At 44.0% G+C, this 26,431-nt stretch overlaps 1 protein-coding gene across 2 annotated transcripts in view; it reads right to left on the bottom strand.

Annotated features, from left to right (window-relative positions):
* The window catches only part of LOC148891981 (segment polarity protein dishevelled homolog DVL-3-like), a 55,536-nt gene that overhangs the window by 18,607 nt on the left and 10,498 nt on the right, over nucleotides 1-26,431 (bottom strand). For both annotated transcript variants that reach the window (XM_089009242.1, XM_089009241.1), the window contains exons 3-11: nucleotides 25,934-26,046; nucleotides 25,734-25,843; nucleotides 25,441-25,579; nucleotides 25,111-25,201; nucleotides 24,959-25,028; nucleotides 23,344-23,483; nucleotides 11,335-11,411; nucleotides 11,187-11,254; nucleotides 10,779-10,928 (exon numbers count right to left, since the gene is read on the bottom strand). In XM_089009242.1, coding sequence (XP_088865368.1) covers nucleotides 10,779-10,928; nucleotides 11,187-11,254; nucleotides 11,335-11,411; nucleotides 23,344-23,483; nucleotides 24,959-25,028; nucleotides 25,111-25,201; nucleotides 25,441-25,579; nucleotides 25,734-25,843; nucleotides 25,934-26,046 — 958 coding nt within the window. The remainder of the gene's footprint in view (nucleotides 1-10,778; nucleotides 10,929-11,186; nucleotides 11,255-11,334; nucleotides 11,412-23,343; nucleotides 23,484-24,958; nucleotides 25,029-25,110; nucleotides 25,202-25,440; nucleotides 25,580-25,733; nucleotides 25,844-25,933; nucleotides 26,047-26,431) is intronic.

The raw sequence follows: 26,431 nt of genomic DNA, 5'->3' as shown, positions 1-26,431 counted from the left end.
AGGTGGCGTGTCACCCAGGGGTGAGCTGCACCGAGCACCTCGTCTCCCAGCGATTCTGGTGGCCGCGGCTCCGCGACCACGTGGCAGACTTCGTTAAGGCCTGCCCGTCGTGCGCCTATGGCAAGGCTTCCCCTCAGCCCCCGGCTGGACTGCTCCGCCCCCTACCTGTTCCCCCGCGCCCTTGGTCCCACATATCAGTGGATTTCATGACCGGCCTCCCCCCATCCCGTGGTAAGACGGTCACACTTCGTGCCGTTGACCAAGCTGCTGTCCGCTATCGAGACGGCGACACTATTGGTCAAACACGTCGTCCGTCTCCACGGGAACCCTACTGACATCGTGTCGGACCGAGGGCCCCAGTTCGTATCCCGGGTTTGGAAGTGTTTCTGCAGGTCCATGGGGGCGTCGGCCAGACCGAGAGGAAGAACCAGGACCTGGAGGCGGCCCTGCGCTGCGTGTGCCTGCATCGTCCTTCGGCCTGGTCCATCCATCTCCCGTGGGTGGAATATGCCCACAACACCCTGGTCTCCTCAGCCACAGGTCGGTCACTGTTTATGTCGGCCTATGGCTACCAGCCGCCGGTCTTTCCCACACAGGAAGGGGAGGTGGAGGTCCCGTCGATACAACACGATCTTCGGCGGGCCCATCGTGTATGGAGGGAGACCAGGGCAGCCCTATCACGCACGGCGGCCCGGAACCAGAAGGTTGCGGATCACCGTCGCCGTCCCACGCCGGCTTACCAGGTGGGCCAGAAGGTCTGGTTGTCCACTAGGGACCTACGGCTGGCCGGGACCACTCCCAAATTGGGTCCGCGATTCGCGGGCCCCTTCGCAGTGGAGGCCATCATCAACCCGGTCGCGGTCCGACTCCGGCTGCCTGCCTCCATGAAGATCCACCCGGTTTTCCATTTTTTGGCTTTCCAAGATGGCGCCCGCCTGTGTGGCTGCCTCCACAGCAGCTCTTTCCCTTTCTTGTCTACTTTTTCACTTTTTTACTTTTCCGTTTTTGCTTTGCCTAATTTCGTTCCATAAACCTACGGAGAGGAGATGGGCATCGTTTCTTTTGCTCATCGCCGTTATTTTTTTACTTTTTCATCGCTCCTGTGAACGGGGAATCCACGCGCACGCGGAATCCCATTGTTTACAGTCGAGACCAGCTACTAGCGTGGCGGGCTAATAGCGGACTAGCGGCCGCCGCACCAGACATCCCCGATGAACTGAAGAGGAGGAAACGAGGATGTCGGGCCGGGAAAGATCGCCGCAAAAGAACGAGGAAATACCGACACGTTCTCCCGTCCGTCATCATGGGGAATGTGAGATCGCTCCCGAATAAAATGGACGAGCTGGCGGCGCTAACGCGGCACCAGAGGGAGTACCGGGAAGCCAGCTTGCTACTCGTCACGGAGACATGGCTTTCGGCAATCACTCCGGACGCCCACGCAGAGTTGGAGGGCTTCCAACTCGTACGAGCGGACAGAAATGAAGGCAGCGGTAAGCAGAAAGGAGGGGGGATTGCTGTATTTGTGAATGACAAATGGTGCAACCCTGGGCACATCACGGTGAAGGAAAAACTTTGCACTCGCGACATCGAGCTGCTAGCCGTTAGCCTCCGGCCACATTACCTGCCACGGGAATTCTCACACGTCATAGCCGTGACGACGTACATTCCCCCTACGGCAAATGGCGGCGCTGCCTCCGATGCCCTCATATCTGTTGTAAACAAGCTGCAAACCCAGTCCCCCAACGCCTTGTTTATCATCTCAGGGGACTTCAATCACATTTCCCTGAAATTCTCCCTCCCAACATTCACACAGTATGTAACTTGTGCCACCAGAGACAATAACATATTGGACCTATTTTATTCAAACGCCAAGGATGCATACAAACCCTCCCCCCTCCCCCCTCTCGGAAGAGCAGACCACAATATGGTTTATCTCCAGCCTGTGTACAAACCCCTTGTCCAGAGGCAACCAGCTGTGACCCGCACGATCAAAAGATGGTCCACAGAAGCTGAAGAAGCTCTGCGGGACTGTTTTGATTCAACCAGGTGGGAGCTCTTTACTGAGATTCATGGGGAAGACATTGACTCACTCACCAACACCATCACAGACTACATTAACTTTTGTGAACAAAACACCGTACCCACCAGGACTGTGCGGTGTTTTGCCAACAACAAACCATGGATTAATCCCAACATAAAAGTCCTCCTGAAGGAGAAGAAAAGGGCTTTTGTGTCGGGCAACAGAGAGGAACTGAAGGCCGTGCAGATCCAACTGAGGAGGAAGATCAGAGAGGGGAAGAAGGCCTACAGGATGAAAATGGAGGAGCAGCTGCAAGCCAGCAATATCGCTGGTGTCTGGAAGGGCCTGAAAAACATCTCAGGCCACAAAAGCCCAGTGACATTGAACGAAAAAGACAAGGACTGGGCAGATGAACTCAACCGCTTTTTCAATCGGTTTGACAAGACGCCAGCCGCCCCCGGCCCACCGTCAACTTCACCTGTAGCTGCACCTGCACCAACTCTCACTGTGGCCTTACCCTCCCTGCCCCCTCTCACGACCAGCTTTCCACAACCAACATCTGCCCTCCCAACCGTTGCCACACCCTCAGCCGCCACTCTGCCTCCTGGTTCCTGCCTGTCTGTCACGACTGCGCAGGTGAGGAACCAACTGAGGAGGATGCAGGTGAGGAAGGCAGCAGGTCCGGATGATATCAGTTCCCGACTCCTCAAGACCTGCTCCCACCAGCTGTGTGTCATTGTCCAGCACCTGTTCAACCTGAGCCTGAAGCTGGGCAGAGTTCCACAGCTGTGGAAAACGTCATGCCTGGTCCCAGTGCCCAAGATTGCCAACCCAAAAGAGCTCAACAGCTACAGACCGGTGGCGCTGACGTCTCACCTGATGAAGACGCTGGAGAGACTCGTCCACGCCCACCTGCGACCGCTGGCAAGCTCATCGCTGGACCCGCTACAGTTTGCCTACCAGCCCAGCATCGGTGTGGAGGATGCCATCATCTACCTCCTCCATACGGCGTTGCTGCACCTGGAGAATGCTGGGAGCACGGTGAGGATCACGTTCTTCGATTTCTCCAGTCCCTTCAACACCATCCAGCCAAGTCTACTGGGGGACAAGCTGCGGCATGCCGGAGTCGACCATCACCTCACATCCTGGATTACAGATTACCTCACAAACAGGCCACAGTACGTGAGAGTAAAGAACTGTGAGTCGGGCAGGCTTCTCTGCAGCACCGGAGCGCCGCAGGGAACAGTCCTGGCTCCATTCCTCTTCACCCTCTACATCTCGGACTTCAATTACAACACCCCAACCTGCCACCTTCAGAAGTTCTCTGACGACTCAGCTATTGTCGGCCTCATTACAGAGGGAGACGATAGGGAGTACAGGGGACTGACAAAGGACTTTGTGGACTGGTGCCAGCAGAATCACCTCCAGATCAACACCGGGAAAACCAAGGAGCTGGTGGTGGACTTCTGCAGGAAACAATCCTCATCTGCACCATTGAACATCCAGGGTTCGGACATTGAGAGGGTGACCTCCTACAAGTACCTGGGTGTTACTCTCAACAATAAACTGGACTGGTCAACAAACACGGATGCCCTAATCAAAAAGGGACAGAGTCGCCTCTTCCTCCTCAGGAAACTGAGGTCTTTTGGAGTTCAGGGGTCACTCCTAAAGACTTTCTATGACTCTGTGGTGGCATCAGCCATCCACTATGGCATTGTCTGCTGGTCAGGCAGCATCACCACCCGGGACAGAAAAAGACTGGAGCGCTTTGTCAAGCGTGCCAGTTCTGTCGTGGGCTGCTCGCTGGACTCTCTAGAGGAAGTGGGCAACAGACGGACGCTAGCTAAACTAAAAGCTATGACGGACAGCCCCTCCCACCCCCTCCTGCCCATCCTGACAGCTCTGGGTAGCTCCTTTAGCCAGAGACTATTACACCCGCGCTGCAAGAAGGAGAGGTACCGCCGCTCGTTCCTACCGACTGCTGTCAGGCTTCACAATTCCCAATGATCACATGTGAAAAAAAAAAACTGGACACTTGTAAATATGGGTTGTTGCAATATATCAAAATGCATTTCTTGATTCTGCACTATGTACAGTCTTGTTTATAGAACGGTTTTTGCACATCTACATTTGCACAGTATACAGTTGACATTTTTATTTTGTTATGCTTAGAATATCTTGTTTTCTATCCTTTCACTCCCACCCCAACCCCATCCCTCTTCAATTGCTGCTGTGGACTGCAAATTTCCCCATTGCGGGACGAATAAAGGTATTCTGATTCTGATTCCTCTCTCATCAAACCGGTGGAATCCAGCCCCTTGGCCCCTCCTCCCGCCAACCCCAATCAAGACTGATTTTGAGTATGCACCCCACAGCCTGGACTTCAGCCCCCCAGATTTTTTTCTTTGGGGCTATCTTAAGGACAGTCTACGAAGGGAAACCCACAACCATCACGGAACTCAAGAAAGCCATCAGGGAAGAGATGAGAGCCATGACCAATTCAGTCCATCAGAACGTCATGGACAACTTCGTGCTGTGCCTCAAGAAATGCACGGAGCTAAATGGAGGTTATACAGAACATATGCTGTAGAACGGAGAAAAAAAGGCCAAAGACCCTAGTGCAGGGGTCGGGAACCTTTTTGACTAAGAGAGCCATAAAAGTAAAATATTTAGAAATGTTTTTCAGCGAGAGCCACACGGACGCGCGCGCACACACGCGGCTACTTTTCAACAAAATATCAGAATGTATTACGTATTTCAAATAACTTTGTGATAGTACTCACCGTTAACATGGATGGTTTTCCGTTCCTTGTGTTTGGTAAAAATCCAGGCAAACGATCGGAATGAAATTCAATTTGCCGGTCCAGAGGGGAAGTTACTGCTAGCTAGCCTTCACACGGCTCATAAGCTTCCACACTTGCTATCTGCAATTTACTTCTTGCAGAAGTATGTTGATGCTAACGTTCACATGGGGCTTGTTAAAATGTCACTGACATTCGACTGTTTCATCGATGGTATTGTTTCATTGCAAATTAGAATCAGAACATTTTCTCTCCTCTAATGCTCCGGTGCATTCGCGCTGAAGTGCACAAGTTGGGCTCATTTAAAGGGGCATTTACCTATTTCAACAGGACGGCCACTATCATCCAATCAACATGACAGGGGCATGCAAACCTATGGCTCGCGAGCCATAGGTTCCCGACCCCTGCCCTAGTGTTTTGATGCGATGTTTTGAATATAATAAACTAGTTATGACCAAATTTTCATTTCATGAGGACAAAATACAAAGAAATTGGGCCTAATTAGAGTTGGGGTCCATTTCTTTTGGGTCACCCTGTATTAGCGGGGAGATAAGGGTTGTGAGGTATGACTGACTTTTGACAAGGGTTATTTATTGAACAAGTGGGACATTCGCTCTGAAGCCGAAAGCAGTAGAATGCTGAACACAGTCAAATCTGGAGAATAGACGAGCTGCTGGGATGTACTAAGAGGGGTGGTCTCTTCAACATTTACAAACGTGTCTGATTGGTATCCCCACACAACGTCATGTGGCTTTATAAGTCAGGGTGTGCAGAAGCGTGGTATCCCAAGTGGAATGATATTCAGATATATACAGGTAACATCCGATTTACAACCGATGCGAGTTACGACCACCCCGTACTTACGACCATGATCCCCCCCCCCTTTTTTTTTTTTAATTCTACGGCTGGGACCGCTACGGCTGCTGCCCGGCAACACTGTTGAGATCTGCAGCGTGTTTGGTAGAATAAAGACTCAACATTGTCCTTCTTGTTTAGATTGAACAAGTAGGATGTTTATTTGCCGGAGCACAGAAAACAACCGCTTCGCTCAACATTGTATAAGAACTATTTTTTTTAGCGCCGTCAAAGGACCATATGTAGCGTTGTGGCTGCGTTGCCAGATCCGCTCAACATTCAGCATGCCTCATTTATCTTAACAGAGAATATTACAGCATTGCACAAAATGAGGATACAAAATAACTGTTTCCAGGGCGAAAGCCGAGGCAGGTCGGCCATCGGCGCTCGGGACCAGCGCAACAAGAACGCCGCGTTGGTCCCACGCCGCCACCACCTCTGAGATTGCGCATGCGTGGGGGAAGGGGTGCGTATTTGTTATTACTGTGTCGTTCTGCTGACCCAATGGATAAGACGAAATCTAAAATGATAAAAATGACACTAAAAGTTATAAGATTTATAATTGAACTGTAAGCAGTTTGGTATATAATAGTATTGAATAGAAAATGTTCTTTAAAAACAACAGATTGACATTGTATATTATTCTGTCATATAAACCTCGCCCAGCCATTTTGAATGCATTTCAATTTATGACCGTTTGACTTACAACCATTTTGTCGGAACAGAACCCGGTCGTAAATCGGATTTTACCTGTATATTTTTTTTATGGCTTAGAGCAGCGATGGACAAACTCCGGCCCGTGGGCCACATACGGCCCGTTAGGCTTTTAAAGCCAGCCCGCCGAACTTGTCCAAATTATAGTAAAAACAGTGTCTGAAACTCGTGACTAAAAGGTAGCGGACAAAAGGGCAGACAATAAGACCATCGTCACAAAGTATGAAGTTTTTTATATTAATTAAGGCTGTACTTACCACAAATGTTACCTTGCTTAATTTACGGTAAATGTCCAAGGCTGCAGATTTCGCTGCAGTCGTCATTTGTCACCATGGTGTGCAATGCAATGTTTGCATTGCTTGCTACAAGCCACTAAGGCCCTTTCATAAGTCTCACGTACACTTTACAGTCACGGTGTGATATAAATTTACGTTTTGTAGCGTCACACATGTTGTTAGCTTCTTTGGAATCTTTCTTCTGGGTTTGAGGTTCTGTGCATCTATTTTGGAAAATGATATGCAAATGCACGACCTTATAACGCTTGCGAAAGTCCGGAAGAAAGAAGCAGGCTTCTGATTGGCTGCCCTGCCGAGTATGCAAATTTCAACTGCAGGTAGCCTACGTCTGTGTGCTTGGCGACGGTACACGTGTACTGTTTGCGCGTGAAGGCGAGGGCGTCCGTGGCGAGTTTGTAGAGCGCAGTCAGGACAAACCATCCATGATTTTGCGGAATTTAACACAAGTAGGTATTATTGAGCTTGAATATTTCGTTGTGTAATAATATGTTATGAATGTTGAAAGTGATTCCATTTTTCAATAAATGTTGATTTCTTTAACTTTGCCCCTTCGATGGAAACTTATTAAAAACAGACGCAATCTTGATAAATCACAGTGCATATGTTGTTTTATACTATTTCCATTTCCTCCTCCCAGTATCGGCGAAATAGTCTGTAAATGCCATATTCCTTGAGACAAATTTATGAATTGATCAGGGATATGTTTCATATTTGAAAGACAGTTAATAAATTGGGTTGTAGTGTTCTTACTGTGCTATGAGGTTTGTACATACTACATTTAAAGGACAACCGGCACCATTTTTTGTTTTTGTTTCCCACTGACATCAGAAAAACGTTTGATAGCATCTAAAATACTCAAAACACGCAGGCTGATATTTTTAGTTAAATGAAAAACACCAATAAAAATGACTTCAAAATGAATCCGGAAATGGCCAGTTTCAGAAGGTCCCACCCCCTTGTTCGTGACGTCACGCCAAGACGTCTTGCCTTGCTCGAGAATCAAAACAATGGCTTCAGATTTGGAGAAGATGCTTTCTTGTTACTCATCCAGTTATGAATATGATTCAAATAGTTCTGAAGAGGAAAGCATAAATGTTTGCAATTGATTCAAGGAGTCCTCCCATGTCAATTCGAGCCGTCAATGACAGCAATGTAGCACACAGAAAATGCAGAAGATGGCGCCCGAGCTCCGTTGGAAATGGGCTGCTTTGTCTGCTGGGAATTTGTGTCAACTAGTATCAAATGTTAGTCTTGGTGCAACACACAACGATTCACCATCACATTATGTGTTTTCCTTCTAATTTTGCCATCAACACGGATCAACACGAAGTTTTCAGACCAAACAAAGTACCGCAAAATGCATTGTGTGCCCAAACGTGACGTCACATGGGGATCGTCATCAACTCGAAAACAAGACTTCATGAATATTCAGCGCGAGTCTTAAAACGTAAACTATAGCTATATGCTGTGGAATCTTCGTAAAATACGCCCAGTCGAAGTTATTTGAAGTGATTTTATAAATTACGGACATAACTTGTCCGGAGGCGTCGGTTGTCCTTTAATGCTTTAGGTTTAGTATTTCCGGCCCAAACACTCCCTCCAAATGCTCCTGGCCCGGCCCCTCTGTCAAATTTTAGAACCCATTGCGGCCCGCGAGTCAAAAAGTTTGCCCACCCCTGGCTTAGAGCACTAAATTTGGAGTCCTTCAGGTGTCATATTATACAAACCATTACTTCATAAACTGTCCATCCATTAATTCTCTGTATGTTTGGTGAGTATAGTTTTGCTTTTTGATTGTTGCTGTGCCGATGACCATTTTGTGGTCGGGAGCCTTTTACTGAGCATCTTCATCTTTATTAATTAAGTTCATAGAGTTGCTTGTTCTGCAGCCACAAATCCGGGTCCAAAGCCCGGATAAATACTGAGTGTCAGGAAGGGCATCCGACGTAAAAGCTTGGCCAAAACAAACATGCAAATCAAACCTCTGAAAATGGAGGACACTGATTCGCTGTGCCGACCCCTTGAAGGGAAATGCCAAAAGGAAAAGAAGAAGAAGATTGGCTGTATTACACTTAATATTGATACATTACTTCCAATACTCCATCCATTTAACAATCAAAGCAAAACTGTTACAATGACATTCGTAGACTATATTCCTTCGCCATCCATTATCTTTACCGCTTATTCGCCATTAAGGTCGCAGGGGGTGCTGGAGCTTACCCAGCCGTCTTCGGGCACTAGGCAGAGGACACCCTGAACTGGTTGCCAGCCAATCGCAGGGCACACAAAGACAAACAACAGTCACTCTCACACTCAAACCCATGGACAATTTGCAGTGTTCAATCTGCCTGCCATGCATGTTTTTGGAATGTGGGAAGAAACCGGAGGACCCGGAGGAAACCCACGCGGGCCCAGGGAGATCATGCAAACTCCACAAAGGAAGGCCGGAACGGGACGCGAACCGGCGAGATCTGCATTGTGAAGCCGGCGTGCTAACCACTCAACTTCCGGGCTACCTCGACTATATTTGTAATCTTGTTTTTTTTTTTGGTAGATTTTTTTTAAATGACAGTAAAGTCTCGTTATATCGATATTTTAGGCAGTCGGAAAAAATATTGATATAACCGGACGATCGATATATCCGATCCTGCGCCAAACTGCATTAAAAGGGGGCAATAAATGGTGGAGCTTTGATATGACACGTAATTTTCTCCTTGAGTTCATGGATTGCATATCTAGCATGCTTTTGTATTGTAGTGAAGTGAAAACTAAACTTATGCATTAAATAAAAACATCATTTATTATTTTTCATAACGCACTCTTGCATTGGTGACTCTGACTAGCACTGGACATTGTTCTATACACACGAGAGGAACCATGAATGCCAGCATGTACGTACTGTATGAAAAACAGTGATTATTGCAAATGATACAGATATCTGCATCCAACACAATTAAATACATGTATGGAAAACAAAAACTGCAACGTTTACATTACTGACGTTGATAGAGTATTCTGCGGCACGGAGAACTCTTTCGCAATGGAGGATTTGCTCCTTGTTGGATTCTCCTCCACAGCCACTATTGCCTTGTACTTCATTCCGAGATCACAATTCTTACATTTCCCCATTGTTGAAATTGGTGTTGAACAACAGTACTGTATATAAGAAGACTACAGTATGTTTCAGACGCTATTACAGCTCTGCTACACAGTGCAAGACACGAAAGCGGGTCACGTGACCAACGGTGTGACCGATACAGATATCGCTAATGGTGGTACTGTATAGAAATTCTTAAGCAAAATGGCTGGCGGGAGATAAAAAGGGCACCATAGTAACCGGATTATCGTAATAACGCGGTATCGTACTAAACGGAATTATACATGAAAGACTAGAAATTTGCCGGGAAATGAAAATGGTATTGTAATAAGCAGTACTATCAATATAACCGATATCGAAAAACCTTTATTCCTTTCATCACGTTGCTGCTGTGAAATGTAAATTTCTCCACTGCGAGACTAATAAAGGCAAATCCAATCCAATCCATAGAACAAGACTTTACTGTAGTTTGTTTTTCCAATTTAATTTCATGATAAGAAGGGGAAAATTTTGACATCTGGACTTTGGTCTGTTTTTCTACTGTTTATGGTCTTTTCAATTGCTGCTGTGGACTGCAAATTTGCCCATTGTGGGACGAATAAAGGTATTCTGATTCTGATTCTCTCCTGGCCAGAAAGGTTTGCAGCTTACTGGGTAGTGAAGCGAGCCTGATGCTATAAAGTCATCTGCATCGACTGACTAGATGATGGGAACCTGTCTCAGAGGTGTGCCCTTGCTGCATGTCACTGAATCACACAGCCTAAAATGCTGTTTGTGTGAAGATTTTATGAGATGAGGGATGAGATAACATTTATTTGTCTCACATTGGAGAAATGTCTTATTTCACAGTAGAAAAGTTGTGAAAGGAAGAGAAAAGGAAGAGAATAAGCCTCCGATGATGTGATTTTGATTCTTCGTCATATGCAATCCCTGTTCAATCATAACACATCAATTGTAACTCACAAGATGGCCTTGCGCATGGCGAACGGACTCACGTTCAGTTTCTGGAATGGAGCTGCTGATGGAGGAGCTGGTGGAGGTGACGGTGCTCATGGAGGGGCTCATGCCGTAGGCAGGATACACTCCAGTCATTGCGGCAGTATGTGAAACCCATGCCGCAGGGTCAATGGGTCGAATTGGCTCACCTGCAGGAGCAAATGGTCAGTCAGTGGCTCAGCTCAAATCAAATTGGGAAACAATTCAAAAGAAGGCTTAGGACTGAATTGCAAAGTCCATGTTATGACAGTGCCTGACAGCATTGATTCTAATCAATAATGTTGTGGCAATTACATGTGGGTATGAACCAGCATGAGGAAATGAATCCTATTTCTTGCCTTGGAGCAATAAAGGTAAGGAAACACAGCCTAAATCAAAGTGAAGAAACCAAATGAAGAAGTACTCACTTCTTGGCAGAGCAAAGCAGCTGCGTGGGTTTGGGTCCCAGCATTTAGCCACAGTTAAAGTTATGGGACTGAGAAGAAAAACAGATGTTTTTAACATTTAGTGCGACATTATGGATGAACTGTGAGAACACTGGTGAGTTCCTCTTACCCGGGCTTGTGTACGATGTCACGAAGGACTCGAACGGCATCATCATTGCTCATGTTCTCAAAATTGATGTCGTTCACCTGCAGGTAACCCCAAAACAAGAGAACATGCCGATCAAGATATGCAAGACATCTTCATTCAGTAATTGGCAAACCCAAAAGAATGCTAGGTTATTTTCATTTATTCATTGACTTAGTTGGAGTAGTACTACAAGTACAGTTGACATTTTGGCCACAACCTTCATCAAGGAGGAAACTGCTTCGCGGGTTGCGCCTTTTCGGCAGCACGGGTATACCGGCACTGTTTCTGAGTTGGACAAATGTCGGTGCCATGTGACTTTCATTGCTGGACAACTCTAGGGCGCTTGTGTTTTTTTCCACCTGTAATGGGCAGCATCTTCACAGCCCCGCTTTGTTCAACTGAAAGGTCGGTGCTGTTGGACGCTCTGCGGCTGGATAGATACATGGCTTGAGGAGTCGACGATGACAAGAAAGGAGTATCAGGAAAAAGCGCTGAGGCGTATGTGGAACTGTGCGTCGCGGCTTGGAATTGAAACAGATTGGGTGGGACAGGAGATGTGAGACAATCGCGTCAATGGATGATTCAGCTTTGTGTTTGCTTTCAAAACTTGGCTAGTAGCAGACGTGTGCACATTTTCAGAATGACGTCCCTCATCCAGCTATCGAGCTGGCAATCTGTTAGCTATCTATCTAGCAATCTATTAGCTATATAGCTATCTAGCGAGCTATCTACTAGCTAGCTTTCTATCTATTTGCGTTACTTCCGGGTTGAGTGAACGCTGGAAAAATTTATCCTGTGACTGTAAAGTGACCTTGAGAGTTTTGAAAGTTTTAAAAAAATAAAATGTATGATGACTAAATCGGCAGAAGGATGCTAAACCTTGAACTGTCAGGCAGGAGACCGAGAGGAAGACCGAAGAGAAGGTTTATGGATGTGGTCAAAGAGGACATGAAGGTAGCTGGTGTGAGAGAAGAGGATGCACAAAACCGGCATAGATGGAGGACATTGATTCGCTGTGGCGACCCTTGAGGGGAAAAGCCGAAAGGAAAAGAAGAAGTTACATTAGATTACATTAATGAAAAATGTGGATTTGGATGATGATGCAGTTTTCTGTAGAGGTACAAATGAAATGGCCATTCCATATGAGCAAACAAGACCAATCCTAACGTAAAAAAAACGTAAATGAAGAGACTTCAGCGTAAATCTACCCAATAATGCTTTGGCACCCATGGACTCACCCACTACTGTATTCTCCGCACTACAAGACGTACCCAAAAGCCTTCATTTTCTTCAGAGGATGACTCTACGCCTTATATGTGAAATAAAATTGAGCCGCAACAGGTCACGCAACGACTGGCAGCAGCCACCGACTCCATTTCCGCCGGAGAAAAGTAGTGCAGGGTGCATGCTGGGATATATAAAACAGTGTTTGATTTCTGTCATCTCTTAAAATCACTTTACCAGGCGGACTGTTTTTCTTGTGATGTGTGTGTGTGTATATATATATATATATATATATATATATATATATATATATATATATATATATATATATATATATATATATATATAACACACATCATATATATATAAATATATATATATATATATATATATATATATATATATATATATATATAAAACCTCACCCGACCATGGTGATGTAGTCAAGGGTTTTGCTGTTTTCATATAGGGATACATTGGGACCTTGGCTTACGAACTTAATTGGTTCCCTGACAGAGTGTGTAAGGCGAAAAGTGTGTATCCCAAAAATTTATTTCCCTTTGGAAACCATTAAAATGAGAATAATTCGTTCCCAGGTCCCCATAAAACATAATTTCTACTTTCTAATTTTCTAAGCCTTAAAACTACACCATATATACCTTATTTTATGTATAATAAATGTGGTATGGTATCGTAATTAAAGAATTAAACTGGACGGTATAATAAAGTCGTTTTATTGACCTTTGTGATGGTCGTAGATGGTTTGATGGAATGGAGTGGCCGCTTTCATCAGCATGAAACACTTGATGAGGAACGTAGCCTTCTTCTTTCACCATTTTGAGGAATGATCCCTTGTAATCTTTGGCAGCTTTATCGTCAGAACTGGCTTCCTTACCATGACGAATGACACTATGAATCCCTGTACGACGCTAAAAGTTCTCGAACCATCTGTGGCTAGCCTTGAATTCATCAATGGATGACGAACCTCCAGGTTGCCTCTTGACGATATCCGAGTGAAGTTGCCGTGCTTTCTCTGCGCTAATTTGACCTAGTTCCTCATCAATTGTGTTCTGTTTAGCTGGGTTGATATATTTTTGCATTAAGTGTACAGATGACTTGTGCGGGTTATTTGTGGAGCCTGATTGATCGGATATTTTAACCTTGCAGTCTACACTCTGCCTGTGACCTATCAATAAAGTTGAAACGAGTCCAAATTTCACTGTGTTTTCTATCCATTTTCTCACTGTCTCTCTGTCATCTGCCTATCTATTTTATTTGCAGCTCTGTGTTTCTGTACCCCCCCCCACTGCTGCGTTCTTGACCAATCACGTGCGGCTTTCATCCATTTTTATTTGCAGCTGTTTATTTGCACTAAATAGTTTTGCCGGAAAATGCACCTGGCACCCTTCCCCTAAAACCACATTGTCAGGCTACATAATAATAATAATAATAATAATAATAATAATAATAATAATAATGATAGGGGCGGCCGGGTAGTTGAGTTGTTAGCACACCGGCTTCACAGTGCAAAGGTCGCCGGTCCAGCCTCCCTGTGTGGAGTCTGCAAGTTCTCCCCGGACCCGCGTGGGTTTTCTCCGGGTCCTCTACTTTCCTCCCATACTCCAAAAACATGCATGGCAGGCAGATTGACCACTCCAAATTGTCCCTAGGTGTGAGTGTGACAGTGACTGTTGTACGTCTTTGTGTGCCCTGCGATTGGCTGGCACCCAATTCAGGGTGTCCCCCGCCTCGTGCCTGAAGACAGCTGAGATAGGCTCCAGCAACCCCCGCGACCATAATGAGAAATAAGCGGTACGGAAAATGGATGGATAATATGCATAATAATAATAATAATAATAATAATAATAATAATAATAATGATGATGATGATGATAATACATTTCATTTCTAAGCGCCTTTCAAAACTCTCAAGGACACTTTGCAGTCACAGGATATTTTTTCTGCGGGTGAGCAGCGGCAGTCGCACGCGCCAGCGTTCACTGAACCCGGAAGTAACATTAAGTAAAAAAAACAACCAAAAAACGAAATAACAAATACAGTAAGGTCTCGTTATATCGATATCGGTTATATTGATAATACTGCTCATTACGATGCTATTTTCATTTCCCGGCCGAATTTCTAGTCTTTTTATGAATAATTAGTTCTGTTTAGTACGATTCATGGTCATTACGATAATCCGGTTACTACGGTGCTCTTTTTCATCTTCCGCCGGCCATTTTGCTATGTTTATATCGATACAAAAGCAGTTTAAGGTGAATCGATATTTCCTTAGGGGTTTCTATACAGTACCACCATTATCGAAATCTGTATCGGTCGGCAGTGCCGTTGGTCACGTGACCAGCTCCCGTGTCTTGCGCAGTGTAGCAGATGCCATTTCCTACCAGCTTCCGTGTTTTGAACTGTCGTACGCGAGCACAATAAAAAAGGCGTAGCAGAGCTTATATACGATACTGTTGCTCAACACCAATTCAAACCATGGGGAAACGTAAGAATTGTGACCTCGGAACGAAGTACAAGGCAATCGTGGCTGTCGAGGAGAATCCAACAAGGAGCAAATCCTCCATCGCGAAAGAGTTCGCCGTGCCGCAGAATACTCTATCAACGTCAGTAATGTAAACGTTGCAGTTTTTGTTTTCCATACATGTATTTAATTGTGTTGTATTCAGATACCTTTATCGCTTGCAACAATCACTGTTTTTCATATGTTTGTACATGCTGGCGTTCGTGGTTTCTCTCGCCTGTATAGAACAACGTGATGATTTTGCATTGGTTGCATTTTTGAAAGGAAATAGTCATTAAAAAGACGTCATTAAAGACGTTTTTATTTTATGCACAAGTTTATTTTTCACTTCACTACTGTACAAAAAGCATGCTAGATACGCAATCCATCAAACCAATGATAAAACGACATGCCATATCAAAGATCCCCCATTTACGTATTGCTCCCTCCCCTTTTAATGCAGTTTGGCGCAGGACGGATATAGCGAGAGTATGGTTATATCGACATTTTTTCCGACTCCCGAGAATATCGATATAACGAGACTTTACTGTAATATGACAAGACAAAACGTCTGTGTAAGCTCTCAGTCGTACAGGAGTGGTCCATCGATGAGAAGGTTTCTTCAGCCGTCATCTGTACAAAAGTGAAGGTTTCGGACGTTTCGCCTCCTATCCAAGAGACTTCGTCAGCGAACTAAAGTCTGACTGGTCGTATCGGCCCCATTTATATATCCCTAATGTCCAGACCTAGTGGTGCCGGACACAGCTATGATAGGTCCCTACTCTCAGGTTGGGGGGGGCGCGGGACCCCCCCCTGTGGCCCCACTGATTGTTCCTACATTCCTGACTAACGATTGGCCTATTACACCCACTCCCCCCGGTATCACCTCATCAGCATAACGACCCTCATCAGCATTGCGAAAGTTGCCTAACCTGTTTTGCCTGAGCAGGCTATTGTATGAACGATCCAAATTGAACCTCACACCACCAGACCGGTTTAATGAAGGATTTTGTTGTTTTATAAGAATCGCCTCTTTTACCCCCCTTTCAAACCATCTATGTTCTTTCGCTAAGATTTTAACCTCATTGTCGTCAAATGAGTGGTTGCTAGCTTTTAGGTGCAAATGTACTGCCGATTGAGGCCCACTAGTATTATCCCTGCGATGTTGATAAAGTCTTTTTTTGAGAATTTGTTGAGTCTCCCCAATGTACTGCTCTTTACAATTTTCATTCTTACAATGTATGGAATAAACTACATTACTTTGTTTTTCATTTGGCTGTAATGGGCAGCATCTTCACAGCCCCGCTTTGTTCAACTGAAAGGTCGGTGCTGTTGGACGCTCTGCGGCTGGATAGATACATGGCTTGAGGAGTCGACGATGACAAGAAAGGAGTATCAGGAAAAAGCGCTGAGGCGTATGTGGAACTGTGCGTCGCGGCTTGGAATTGAAACAGATTGGGTGGGACAGGAGATGTGAGACAATCGCGTCAATGGATGATTCAGCTTTGTGTTTGCTTTCAAAACTTGGCTAGTAGCAGACGTGTGCACATTTTCAGAATGACGTCCCTCATCCAGCTATCGAGCTGGCAATCTGTTAGCTATCTATCTAGCAATCTATTAGCTATATAGCTATCTAGCGAGCTATCTACTAGCTAGCTTTCTATCTATTTGCGTTACTTCCGGGTTGAGTGAACGCTGGAAAAATTTATCCTGTGACTGTAAAGTGACCTTGAGAGTTTTGAAAGTTTTAAAAAAATAAAATGTATGATGACTAAATCGGCAGAAGGATGCTAAGCCTTGAACTGTCAGGCAGGAGACCGAGAGGAAGACCGAAGAGAAGGTTTATGGATGTGGTCAAAGAGGACATGAAGGTAGCTGGTGTGAGAGAAGAGGATGCACAAAACCGGGATAGATGGAGGACATTGATTCGCTGTGGCGACCCTTGAGGGGAAAAGCCGAAAGGAAAAGAAGAAGTTACATTAGATTACATTAATGAAAAATGTGGATTTGGATGATGATGCAGTTTTCTGTAGAGGTACAAATGAAATGGCCATTCCATATGAGCAAACAAGACCAATCCTAACGTAAAAAAAACGTAAATGAAGAGACTTCAGCGTAAATCTACCCAATAATGCTTTGGCACCCATGGACTCACCCACTACTGTATTCTCCGCACTACAAGACGTACCCAAAAGCCTTCATTTTCTTCAGAGGATGACTCTACGCCTTATATGTGAAATAAAATTGAGCCGCAACAGGTCACGCAACGACTGGCAGCAGCCACCGACTCCATTTCCGCCGGAGAAAAGTAGTGCAGGGTGCATGCTGGGATATATAAAACAGTGTTTGATTTCTGTCATCTCTTAAAATCACTTTACCAGGCGGACTGTTTTTCTTGTGATGTGTGTGTGTGTGTGTATATATATATATATATATATATATATATATATACACACACATCACATATATATATAAAACCTATATATATATATATATATATATATATATATATATATATATATATATATATATATATATATAAAACCTCACCCGACCATGGTGATGTAGTCAAGGGTTTTGCTGTTTTCATATAGGGATACATTGGGACCTTGGCTTACGAACTTAATTGGTTCCCTGACAGAGTGTGTAAGGCGAAAAGTGTGTATCCCAAAAATTTATTTCCCTTTGGAAACCATTAAAATGAGAATAATTCGTTCCCAGGTCCCCATAAAACATAATTTCTACTTTCTAATTTTCTAAGCCTTAAAACTACACCATATATACCTTATTTTATGTATAATAAATGTGGTATGGTATCGTAATTAAAGAATTAAACTGGACGGTATAATAAAGTCGTTTTATTGACCTTTGTGATGGTCGTAGATGGTTTGATGGAATGGAGTGGCCGCTTTCATCAGCATGAAACACTTGATGAGGAACGTAGCCTTCTTCTTTCACCATTTTGAGGAATGATCCCTTGTAATCTTTGGCAGCTTTATCGTCAGAACTGGCTTCCTTACCATGACGAATGACACTATGAATCCCTGTACGACGCTAAAAGTTCTCGAACCATCTGTGGCTAGCCTTGAATTCATCAATGGATGACGAACCTCCAGGTTGCCTCTTGACGATATCCGAGTGAAGTTGCCGTGCTTTCTCTGCGCTAATTTGACCTAGTTCCTCATCAATTGTGTTCTGTTTAGCTGGGTTGATATATTTTTGCATTAAGTGTACAGATGACTTGTGCGGGTTATTTGTGGAGCCTGATTGATCGGATATTTTAACCTTGCAGTCTACACTCTGCCTGTGACCTATCAATAAAGTTGAAACGAGTCCAAATTTCACTGTGTTTTCTATCCATTTTCTCACTGTCTCTCTGTCATCTGCCTATCTATTTTATTTGCAGCTCTGTGTTTCTGTACCCCCCCCCACTGCTGCGTTCTTGACCAATCACGTGCGGCTTTCATCCATTTTTATTTGCAGCTGTTTATTTGCACTAAATAGTTTTGCCGGAAAATGCACCTGGCACCCTTCCCCTAAAACCACATTGTCAGGCTACATAATAATAATAATAATAATAATAATAATAATAATAATAATAATAATGATAGGGGCGGCCGGGTAGTTGAGTTGTTAGCACACCGGCTTCACAGTGCAAAGGTCGCCGGTCCAGCCTCCCTGTGTGGAGTCTGCAAGTTCTCCCCGGACCCGCGTGGGTTTTCTCCGGGTCCTCTACTTTCCTCCCATACTCCAAAAACATGCATGGCAGGCAGATTGACCACTCCAAATTGTCCCTAGGTGTGAGTGTGACAGTGACTGTTGTACGTCTTTGTGTGCCCTGCGATTGGCTGGCACCCAATTCAGGGTGTCCCCCGCCTCGTGCCTGAAGACAGCTGAGATAGGCTCCAGCAACCCCCGCGACCATAATGAGAAATAAGCGGTACGGAAAATGGATGGATAATATGCATAATAATAATAATAATAATAATAATAATAATAATAATAATAATAATGATGATGATGATGATAATACATTTCATTTCTAAGCGCCTTTCAAAACTCTCAAGGACACTTTGCAGTCACAGGATATTTTTTCTGCGGGTGAGCAGCGGCAGTCGCACGCGCCAGCGTTCACTGAACCCGGAAGTAACATTAAGTAAAAAAAACAACCAAAAAACGAAATAACAAATACAGTAAGGTCTCGTTATATCGATATCGGTTATATTGATAATACTGCTCATTACGATGCTATTTTCATTTCCCGGCCGAATTTCTAGTCTTTTTATGAATAATTAGTTCCGTTTAGTACGATTCATGGTCATTACGATAATCCGGTTACTACGGTGCTCTTTTTCATCTTCCGCCGGCCATTTTGCTATGTTTATATCGATACAAAAGCAGTTTAAGGTGAATCGATATTTCCTTAGGGGTTTCTATACAGTACCACCATTATCGAAATCTGTATCGGTCGGCAGTGCCGTTGGTCACGTGACCAGCTCCCGTGTCTTGCGCAGTGTAGCAGATGCCATTTCCTACCAGCTTCCGTGTTTTGAACTGTCGTACGCGAGCACAATAAAAAAGGCGTAGCAGAGCTTATATACGATACTGTTGCTCAACACCAATTCAAACCATGGGGAAACGTAAGAATTGTGACCTCGGAACGAAGTACAAGGCAATCGTGGCTGTCGAGGAGAATCCAACAAGGAGCAAATCCTCCATCGCGAAAGAGTTCGCCGTGCCGCAGAATACTCTATCAACGTCAGTAATGTAAACGTTGCAGTTTTTGTTTTCCATACATGTATTTAATTGTGTTGTATTCAGATACCTTTATCGCTTGCAACAATCACTGTTTTTCATATGTTTGTACATGCTGGCGTTCGTGGTTTCTCTCGCCTGTATAGAACAACGTGATGATTTTGCATTGGTTGCATTTTTGAAAGGAAATAGTCATTAAAAAGACGTCATTAAAGACGTTTTTATTTTATGCACAAGTTTATTTTTCACTTCACTACTGTACAAAAAGCATGCTAGATACGCAATCCATCAAACCAATGATAAAACGACATGCCATATCAAAGATCCCCCATTTACGTATTGCTCCCTCCCCTTTTAATGCAGTTTGGCGCAGGACGGATATAGCGAGAGTATGGTTATATCGACATTTTTTCCGACTCCCGAGAATATCGATATAACGAGACTTTACTGTAATATGACAAGACAAAACGTCTGTGTAAGCTCTCAGTCGTACAGGAGTGGTCCATCGATGAGAAGGTTTCTTCAGCCGTCATCTGTACAAAAGTGAAGGTTTCGGACGTTTCGCCTCCTATCCAAGAGACTTCGTCAGCGAACTAAAGTCTGACTGGTCGTATCGGCCCCATTTATATATCCCTAATGTCCAGACCTAGTGGTGCCGGACACAGCTATGATAGGTCCCTACTCTCAGGTTGGGGGGGGCGCGGGACCCCCCCCTGTGGCCCCACTGATTGTTCCTACATTCCTGACTAACGATTGGCCTATTACACCCACTCCCCCCGGTATCACCTCATCAGCATAACGACCCTCATCAGCATTGCGAAAGTTGCCTAACCTGTTTTGCCTGAGCAGGCTATTGTATGAACGATCCAAATTGAACCTCACACCACCAGACCGGTTTAATGAAGGATTTTGTTGTTTTATAAGAATCGCCTCTTTTACCCCCCTTTCAAACCATCTATGTTCTTTCGCTAAGATTTTAACCTCATTGTCGTCAAATGAGTGGTTGCTAGCTTTTAGGTGCAAATGTACTGCCGATTGAGGCCCACTAGTATTATCCCTGCGATGTTGATAAAGTCTTTTTTTGAGAATTTGTTGAGTCTCCCCAATGTACTGCTCTTTACAATTTTCATTCTTACAATGTATGGAATAAACTACATTACTTTGTTTTTCATTTGGTAGCCTATCTTTTGGATGCACTAATTTTTGCCTTAACGTGTTTATCGGTTTGAAATAAGTAGGAATTTTATGTTGCCAAAGGACTCTTTGTAATTTTTCAGAAACTCCTGCAATGTACGGTACTGCTACTCCTCTCCTTTTTGAATCTTGAGAATTATTGGTTTCGTTCGCTATTCTTTCTTTCTGACATTTGTTGAATGACCACTGAGGGTACCCACAGTTAGTGAGTGCTCTCCTGATATGTTTTGACTCCTTTTCTCTACCTTCAGTGCTAGTTGGTACTAGTTTAGCCCTATGCTGGAGGGTTCTGATAACTCCTAGTTTATGTTGTAAAGGGTGGTTAGAGTCAAAAAGTAAGTATTGGTCAGTGTGCGTAGCCTTCCTGAAGACTTCTGTTTTTAGCGCTCTGTCCTCTTTTATAATTACTTTACAATCCAAGAAGGCTAGTTGGTTCTCTTGAATGTCCTCACGAGTAAATTTAATGTTGAAGTCTACAGAGTTGAGATGATCTGTGAAGGATTGAATTTCTTGTTTCTTAATTATGACAAAAGTATCGTCCACATATCTAAACCAGTGTCTAGGTTTAGTCCCTGGGAAGGATGTGAGGGCCTGTTTCTCCATCTCTTCCATGTAAAGATTAGCCACTATGGGTGAAACTGGTGAGCCCATAGCACAACCATGGATTTGTTTATAAAATTTTTCCCGAAATTGAAAATACGTAGTATTAAGGCAGATTTCTAATAATTGGCAGATGTGATCCGGTTTCAGTTTGGTTCTTTCATGCAGAGAAACATCCGCCAGCAGCCTCGTCCTCACCACTGAGACTGCTGCTGGGGTTGGGACAGATGTAAAGAGAGAAGTCACATCGTATGATGCCAAAGTTTCCTCAGGTTCCAATATGAGGTCTTTGATCCTCTCTACAAACCCTGTGGTGTTCTCTACGTGGTATTCTGTGTTACCAACCAACGGAGCTAAAATAGTTTTTAAATATTTGGCTACATTGTATGTAGAGGAGTCAATGCTACAAACAATGGGTCGGAGGGGGAACCCTTCTTTATGTATTTTTGGCAGGCCATAGATACATGGCGTGGCCTCTCCCGGGTATAATCTAAAATACATCTGGCAACATAAAATTCCTACTTATTTCAAACCGATAAACACGTTAAGGCAAAAATTAGTGCATCCAAAAGATAGGCTACCAAATGAAAAACAAAGTAATGTAGTTTATTCCATACATTGTAAGAATGAAAATTGTAAAGAGCAGTACATTGGGGAGACTCAACAAATTCTCAAAAAAAGACTTTATCAACATCGCAGGGATAATACTAGTGGGCCTCAATCGGCAGTACATTTGCACCTAAAAGTTACTAACCACTCATTTGACGACAATGAGGTTAAAATCTTAGCGAAAGAACATAGATGGTTTGAAAGGGGGGTAAAAGAGGCGATTCTTATAAAACAACAAAATCCTTCATTAAACCGGTCTGGTGGTGTGAGGTTCAATTTGGATCGTTCATACAATAGCCTGCTCAGGCAAAACAGGTTAGGCAACTTTCGCAATGCTGATGAGGGTCGTTATGCTGATGAGGTGATACCGGGGGGAGTGGGGGTAATAGGCCAATCGTTAGTCAGGAATGTAGGAACAATCAGTGGGGCCACAGGGGGGGGTCCCGCGCCCCCCCCAACCTGAGAGTAGGGACCTATCATAGCTGTGTCCGGCACCACTAGGTCTGGACATTAGGGATATATAAATGGGGCCGATACGACCAGTCAGACTTTAGTTCGCTGACGAAGTCTCTTGGATAGGAGGCGAAACGTCCGAAACCTTCACTTTTGTACAGATGACGGCTGAAGAAACCTTCTCATCGATGACAAGACAAAGACACATAGAGTCATTCATTCTTCAGCCCTTTCTGTACCCTCCTTGTGACATGAAGCAGGAAAAGATGAAAGAGGAGAGGATCAAAGTTTCCTTTTCAGCCTTCCTTCAAAGTCAAGTCAAAGTCAGCTTTATTGTCAAATATGCTAATATGCATTTGTGCTGATGAAATCCTTGTTCTTTGTTCCTGTTCTGCTTTTCCTGGCGTCTCCGATCAGTTCATATAGTGATCACATGAACACCGTGGCGCCGTGAGGTTTGGTTCGTCCACCGAAAACTAGATCGTTAGCCAAGACTATATTCTCGCGAATTAAATGTTCGTGAGGCGAAATGTTTGTGAGCTAAAGCGTTCGTAAGCCGAGGTATATTCAAATGAAAGACAAACACCACAATTTTAAATGTGCACAAGGTGGATGCAAAAAACACAGGCACAAACCTGCAACAGCATGTCCCCTGGCTCAATGCGTCCATCAGCAGCGACAGCGCCGCCTTTCATGATAGAGCCGATGTAGATTCCTCCATCCCCTCTCTCATTACTTTGGCCGACAATACTGATGCCCAAAAAGTTGTATTTCTCTGAAAAATTCATTCATTCATAATTCATGTTAGGACCACCAGTACTTCATACTACTACTACTACCAATAATAATAATAATAATAATAATAATACATTATATTTGTAAGCGCCTTTCAGATCACCCAATGACACTTTACAGTCACAGGATAAGAACAACAAAACCACAGATAAAATTATAAATCATAAAAGAAGAGTTTCATCTATCCAGATAATGCAATTTTTAAGAGGTGGGATTGGAATGTGAGAAGAGAATCAATATTTCACATGTTGGCTGGCAGTGAGTTTCAGAGCGACTGAAAGCCTTCCTTTCCATGTTTTAATGGAGGAGAGAGCGGCGATCATGGCAGTGTGTTCGTCACGATCATAAACAGTCTACGCTGACATAATATTGGACTGGCAGCGTAGTCAAGTAACCCTGAGACGGATTCCTCCGATAAGTGGCTGCTGTCGAGCTCGGTGAGCTTCTGCAACGCAGAAGCGCGCCAGAAAACCCACCCCGAAGTCCAGGTGCACATTCACGTGTGTTAGTTTTATTTTGTTTACGAGGTGAATTCCTCTTATAATAATCTGTCATAATTCAGATGTTCAAAAAGCCCAGTTCGTCAAGTTATGTACCGTTACGTTCATCCTGTGACATCACAAGCACATGTGATGCTACTGTAATATCTCAAGCGCATTGTCCATGCCTTTATTACCTCTGTGCTGTGAGATGAAAATGGTACAGTATGATTATGTTCATAAATAATTCTACAGAGCTTGCATGGTCAAAGTGGAGTATCCCCCCCAACTCCCACAGAGATTTCTAAAAGGCAGACGGAGAAGCATCAGCCACACTAAAAAGACCTACAGTAATTAACATGCACGCACACACACACACACACACACACGCACACACACCTGTATATTGTTCACGCACACACTGGTAAATAGTTCAAACACATGCACACGTGTAAATAGATTATTTTTGTTCTGTGTTTCTGCTTCTGAATCTGTTATAAATCTAAATAAAAGTACTTTTGCCATCAATAGTCTTTTTGTTTTGTTGTTTCATAGAAGTAAACAAGTGTCCAGGTGTTTGAGGTGTCACTCAAAGTTAAAAATATGGTCTTTGATCAGAAAGCGCCCGATTTTAACAGCCGATATCTCCAGAACCAAATCAGATAGATATTTCGAACGCTGTGTTGAATGCTTATGTCGTCCTCAAACTCAACATTCAGTGGGTCCTGCAATTTGAGTGAAAATGATGAAAAACCCCCGGCACTGGAGTGGACAAATTTTTGCATGTATTCGGGATTTTAAAATATGACATGGAGGGTTGTTGTTTGGGTTTTGGTTTTTCTTGCAGGGACTGCCCGATAAAGCACTGGTCAGCCCCTCTGGCAACACAGAAATAGTGTATGAATATATATAAGGACTCTATGACGTGTCTTTTTTTTTGGGGGGGGGTGGGGGGGGTTAAAATCTGGCAACTTACCCATGTTGAGCGTAACTGTAATAATGTTGAGGGACATTGTAGAGTCTGTGATGCTGCTAAACGATGATGACTGGACACAAGTACATAGAAATGTGGAATTGCTGCAGCTTGACGGGAAAATACCGGTATGTGGTTAACTCGTGTGGTCTCACCCTGTCCATATTGGAGGCTTTGGGTTTCCGGCGGCGGCGGCGGTGTCGTCTCATTAAACGAGAAGAACTCTGTTCGGTTGAACTGCTAAATCTGGGAGACAGAAGTTACATATTTCCATATGAAAATGATGTTGCACAATAGCTACTTAATAAGCAACTATGGCAAACTCTGGCAGAAATTCCATGAAAAAAGTTCACGGGGTTGACAAGTGCAACAGACTAAATCTTTTTAAAGTCACAGATTGTAATTCCAGAAGCCAAACAAAACACTGTCACTGCTAATTGACTTCATGAACTTAATACTTTGACTGGCAACGTAGGCCATGAAACCTGCTGGTAGCGTCGTCATCCTCAGAATCAAAGCATGAAGTGGACTCCAGCTCGCTGCTCATGAAAGAAGAGCAGCTGTCATATTCGGCCCCCCCTCCACGCCCCGCTGGCCGTGACAAGAACCCGTTCTGCCTACCGCCTGTGGAGAATTATAAATTAATCAATAAATAAATAACAAAGATAGGAGGGTAAAGATAAATCTCCAAAATCAAAACACTGTTTTTGTCCCTTTTGTAGTGTTTTGTGAAAATGTTTGTGGAGATAAAACTAATGGACACAAACAGCTTTTTGACCATGGTCACTGTGCTTCCGTCTCGGCTTGTCCCTCTCTCTTCTTTGAGACACCATCGAGCCCGTCTCCGCGTCATTGTCCAAACTGTCCCGACCACTTGCAGCTTTCCCACTAAAGATGAGGCAGTGCACAATGAAAACAGAATGACTCCTCCTTCAGCAAAACGACAAAGGTGCAACATACTCTCCATCATGTACTGACTGATAAGAAGGTGGTCGAGAGTCTCCGATGCCTCCGGTCCTCTCCAAAGGGGGTGCTGCCTCAGAGTCTGCCACTGGAGTTGCATCTGTGTGGGTGCCTTCTCCCGACACCAGCTTTGAGCAAGTGGTGAGGTGTGTCATTGAGAGTGACAGAGACAAGACCAGGTGGAACACAGTCCTATTTTGGCACTAGTCGTGACAATTCAATTCAGCATTCATCACAATCATTTTCATTGGCAACATGCAGGCACAACATGCTGCACCATATCATAAAAATACATGACAAATAAGTATGGAGGACACAAATAAATGTTAAACTAATCAAATTCCTGAATCTTCATATTATGTTCAGGGGTTAACCCGTTTCCATTTTTGTGTTGACTAAAGCAATGGATATTCTTTCCTTTTCCTTTCTTCAAAACAGTTCTAAAATATCACAAATGGCATAGAAAATATGTTGTCTCTCTTTGCAAGTATGTTTGTAACATCTCAAAAACAG

The sequence above is a fragment of the Hippocampus bargibanti genome, linkage group LG11 (assembly GCF_051943395.1).
Source record: "Hippocampus bargibanti isolate YZ-2025 linkage group LG11, ASM5194339v1, whole genome shotgun sequence".
NCBI lineage: Eukaryota > Metazoa > Chordata > Actinopteri > Syngnathiformes > Syngnathidae > Hippocampus > Hippocampus bargibanti.
The sequence above is the reverse complement of the archived record's forward strand: the minus strand, read 5'-3'. Positions and strand labels throughout refer to the sequence as shown.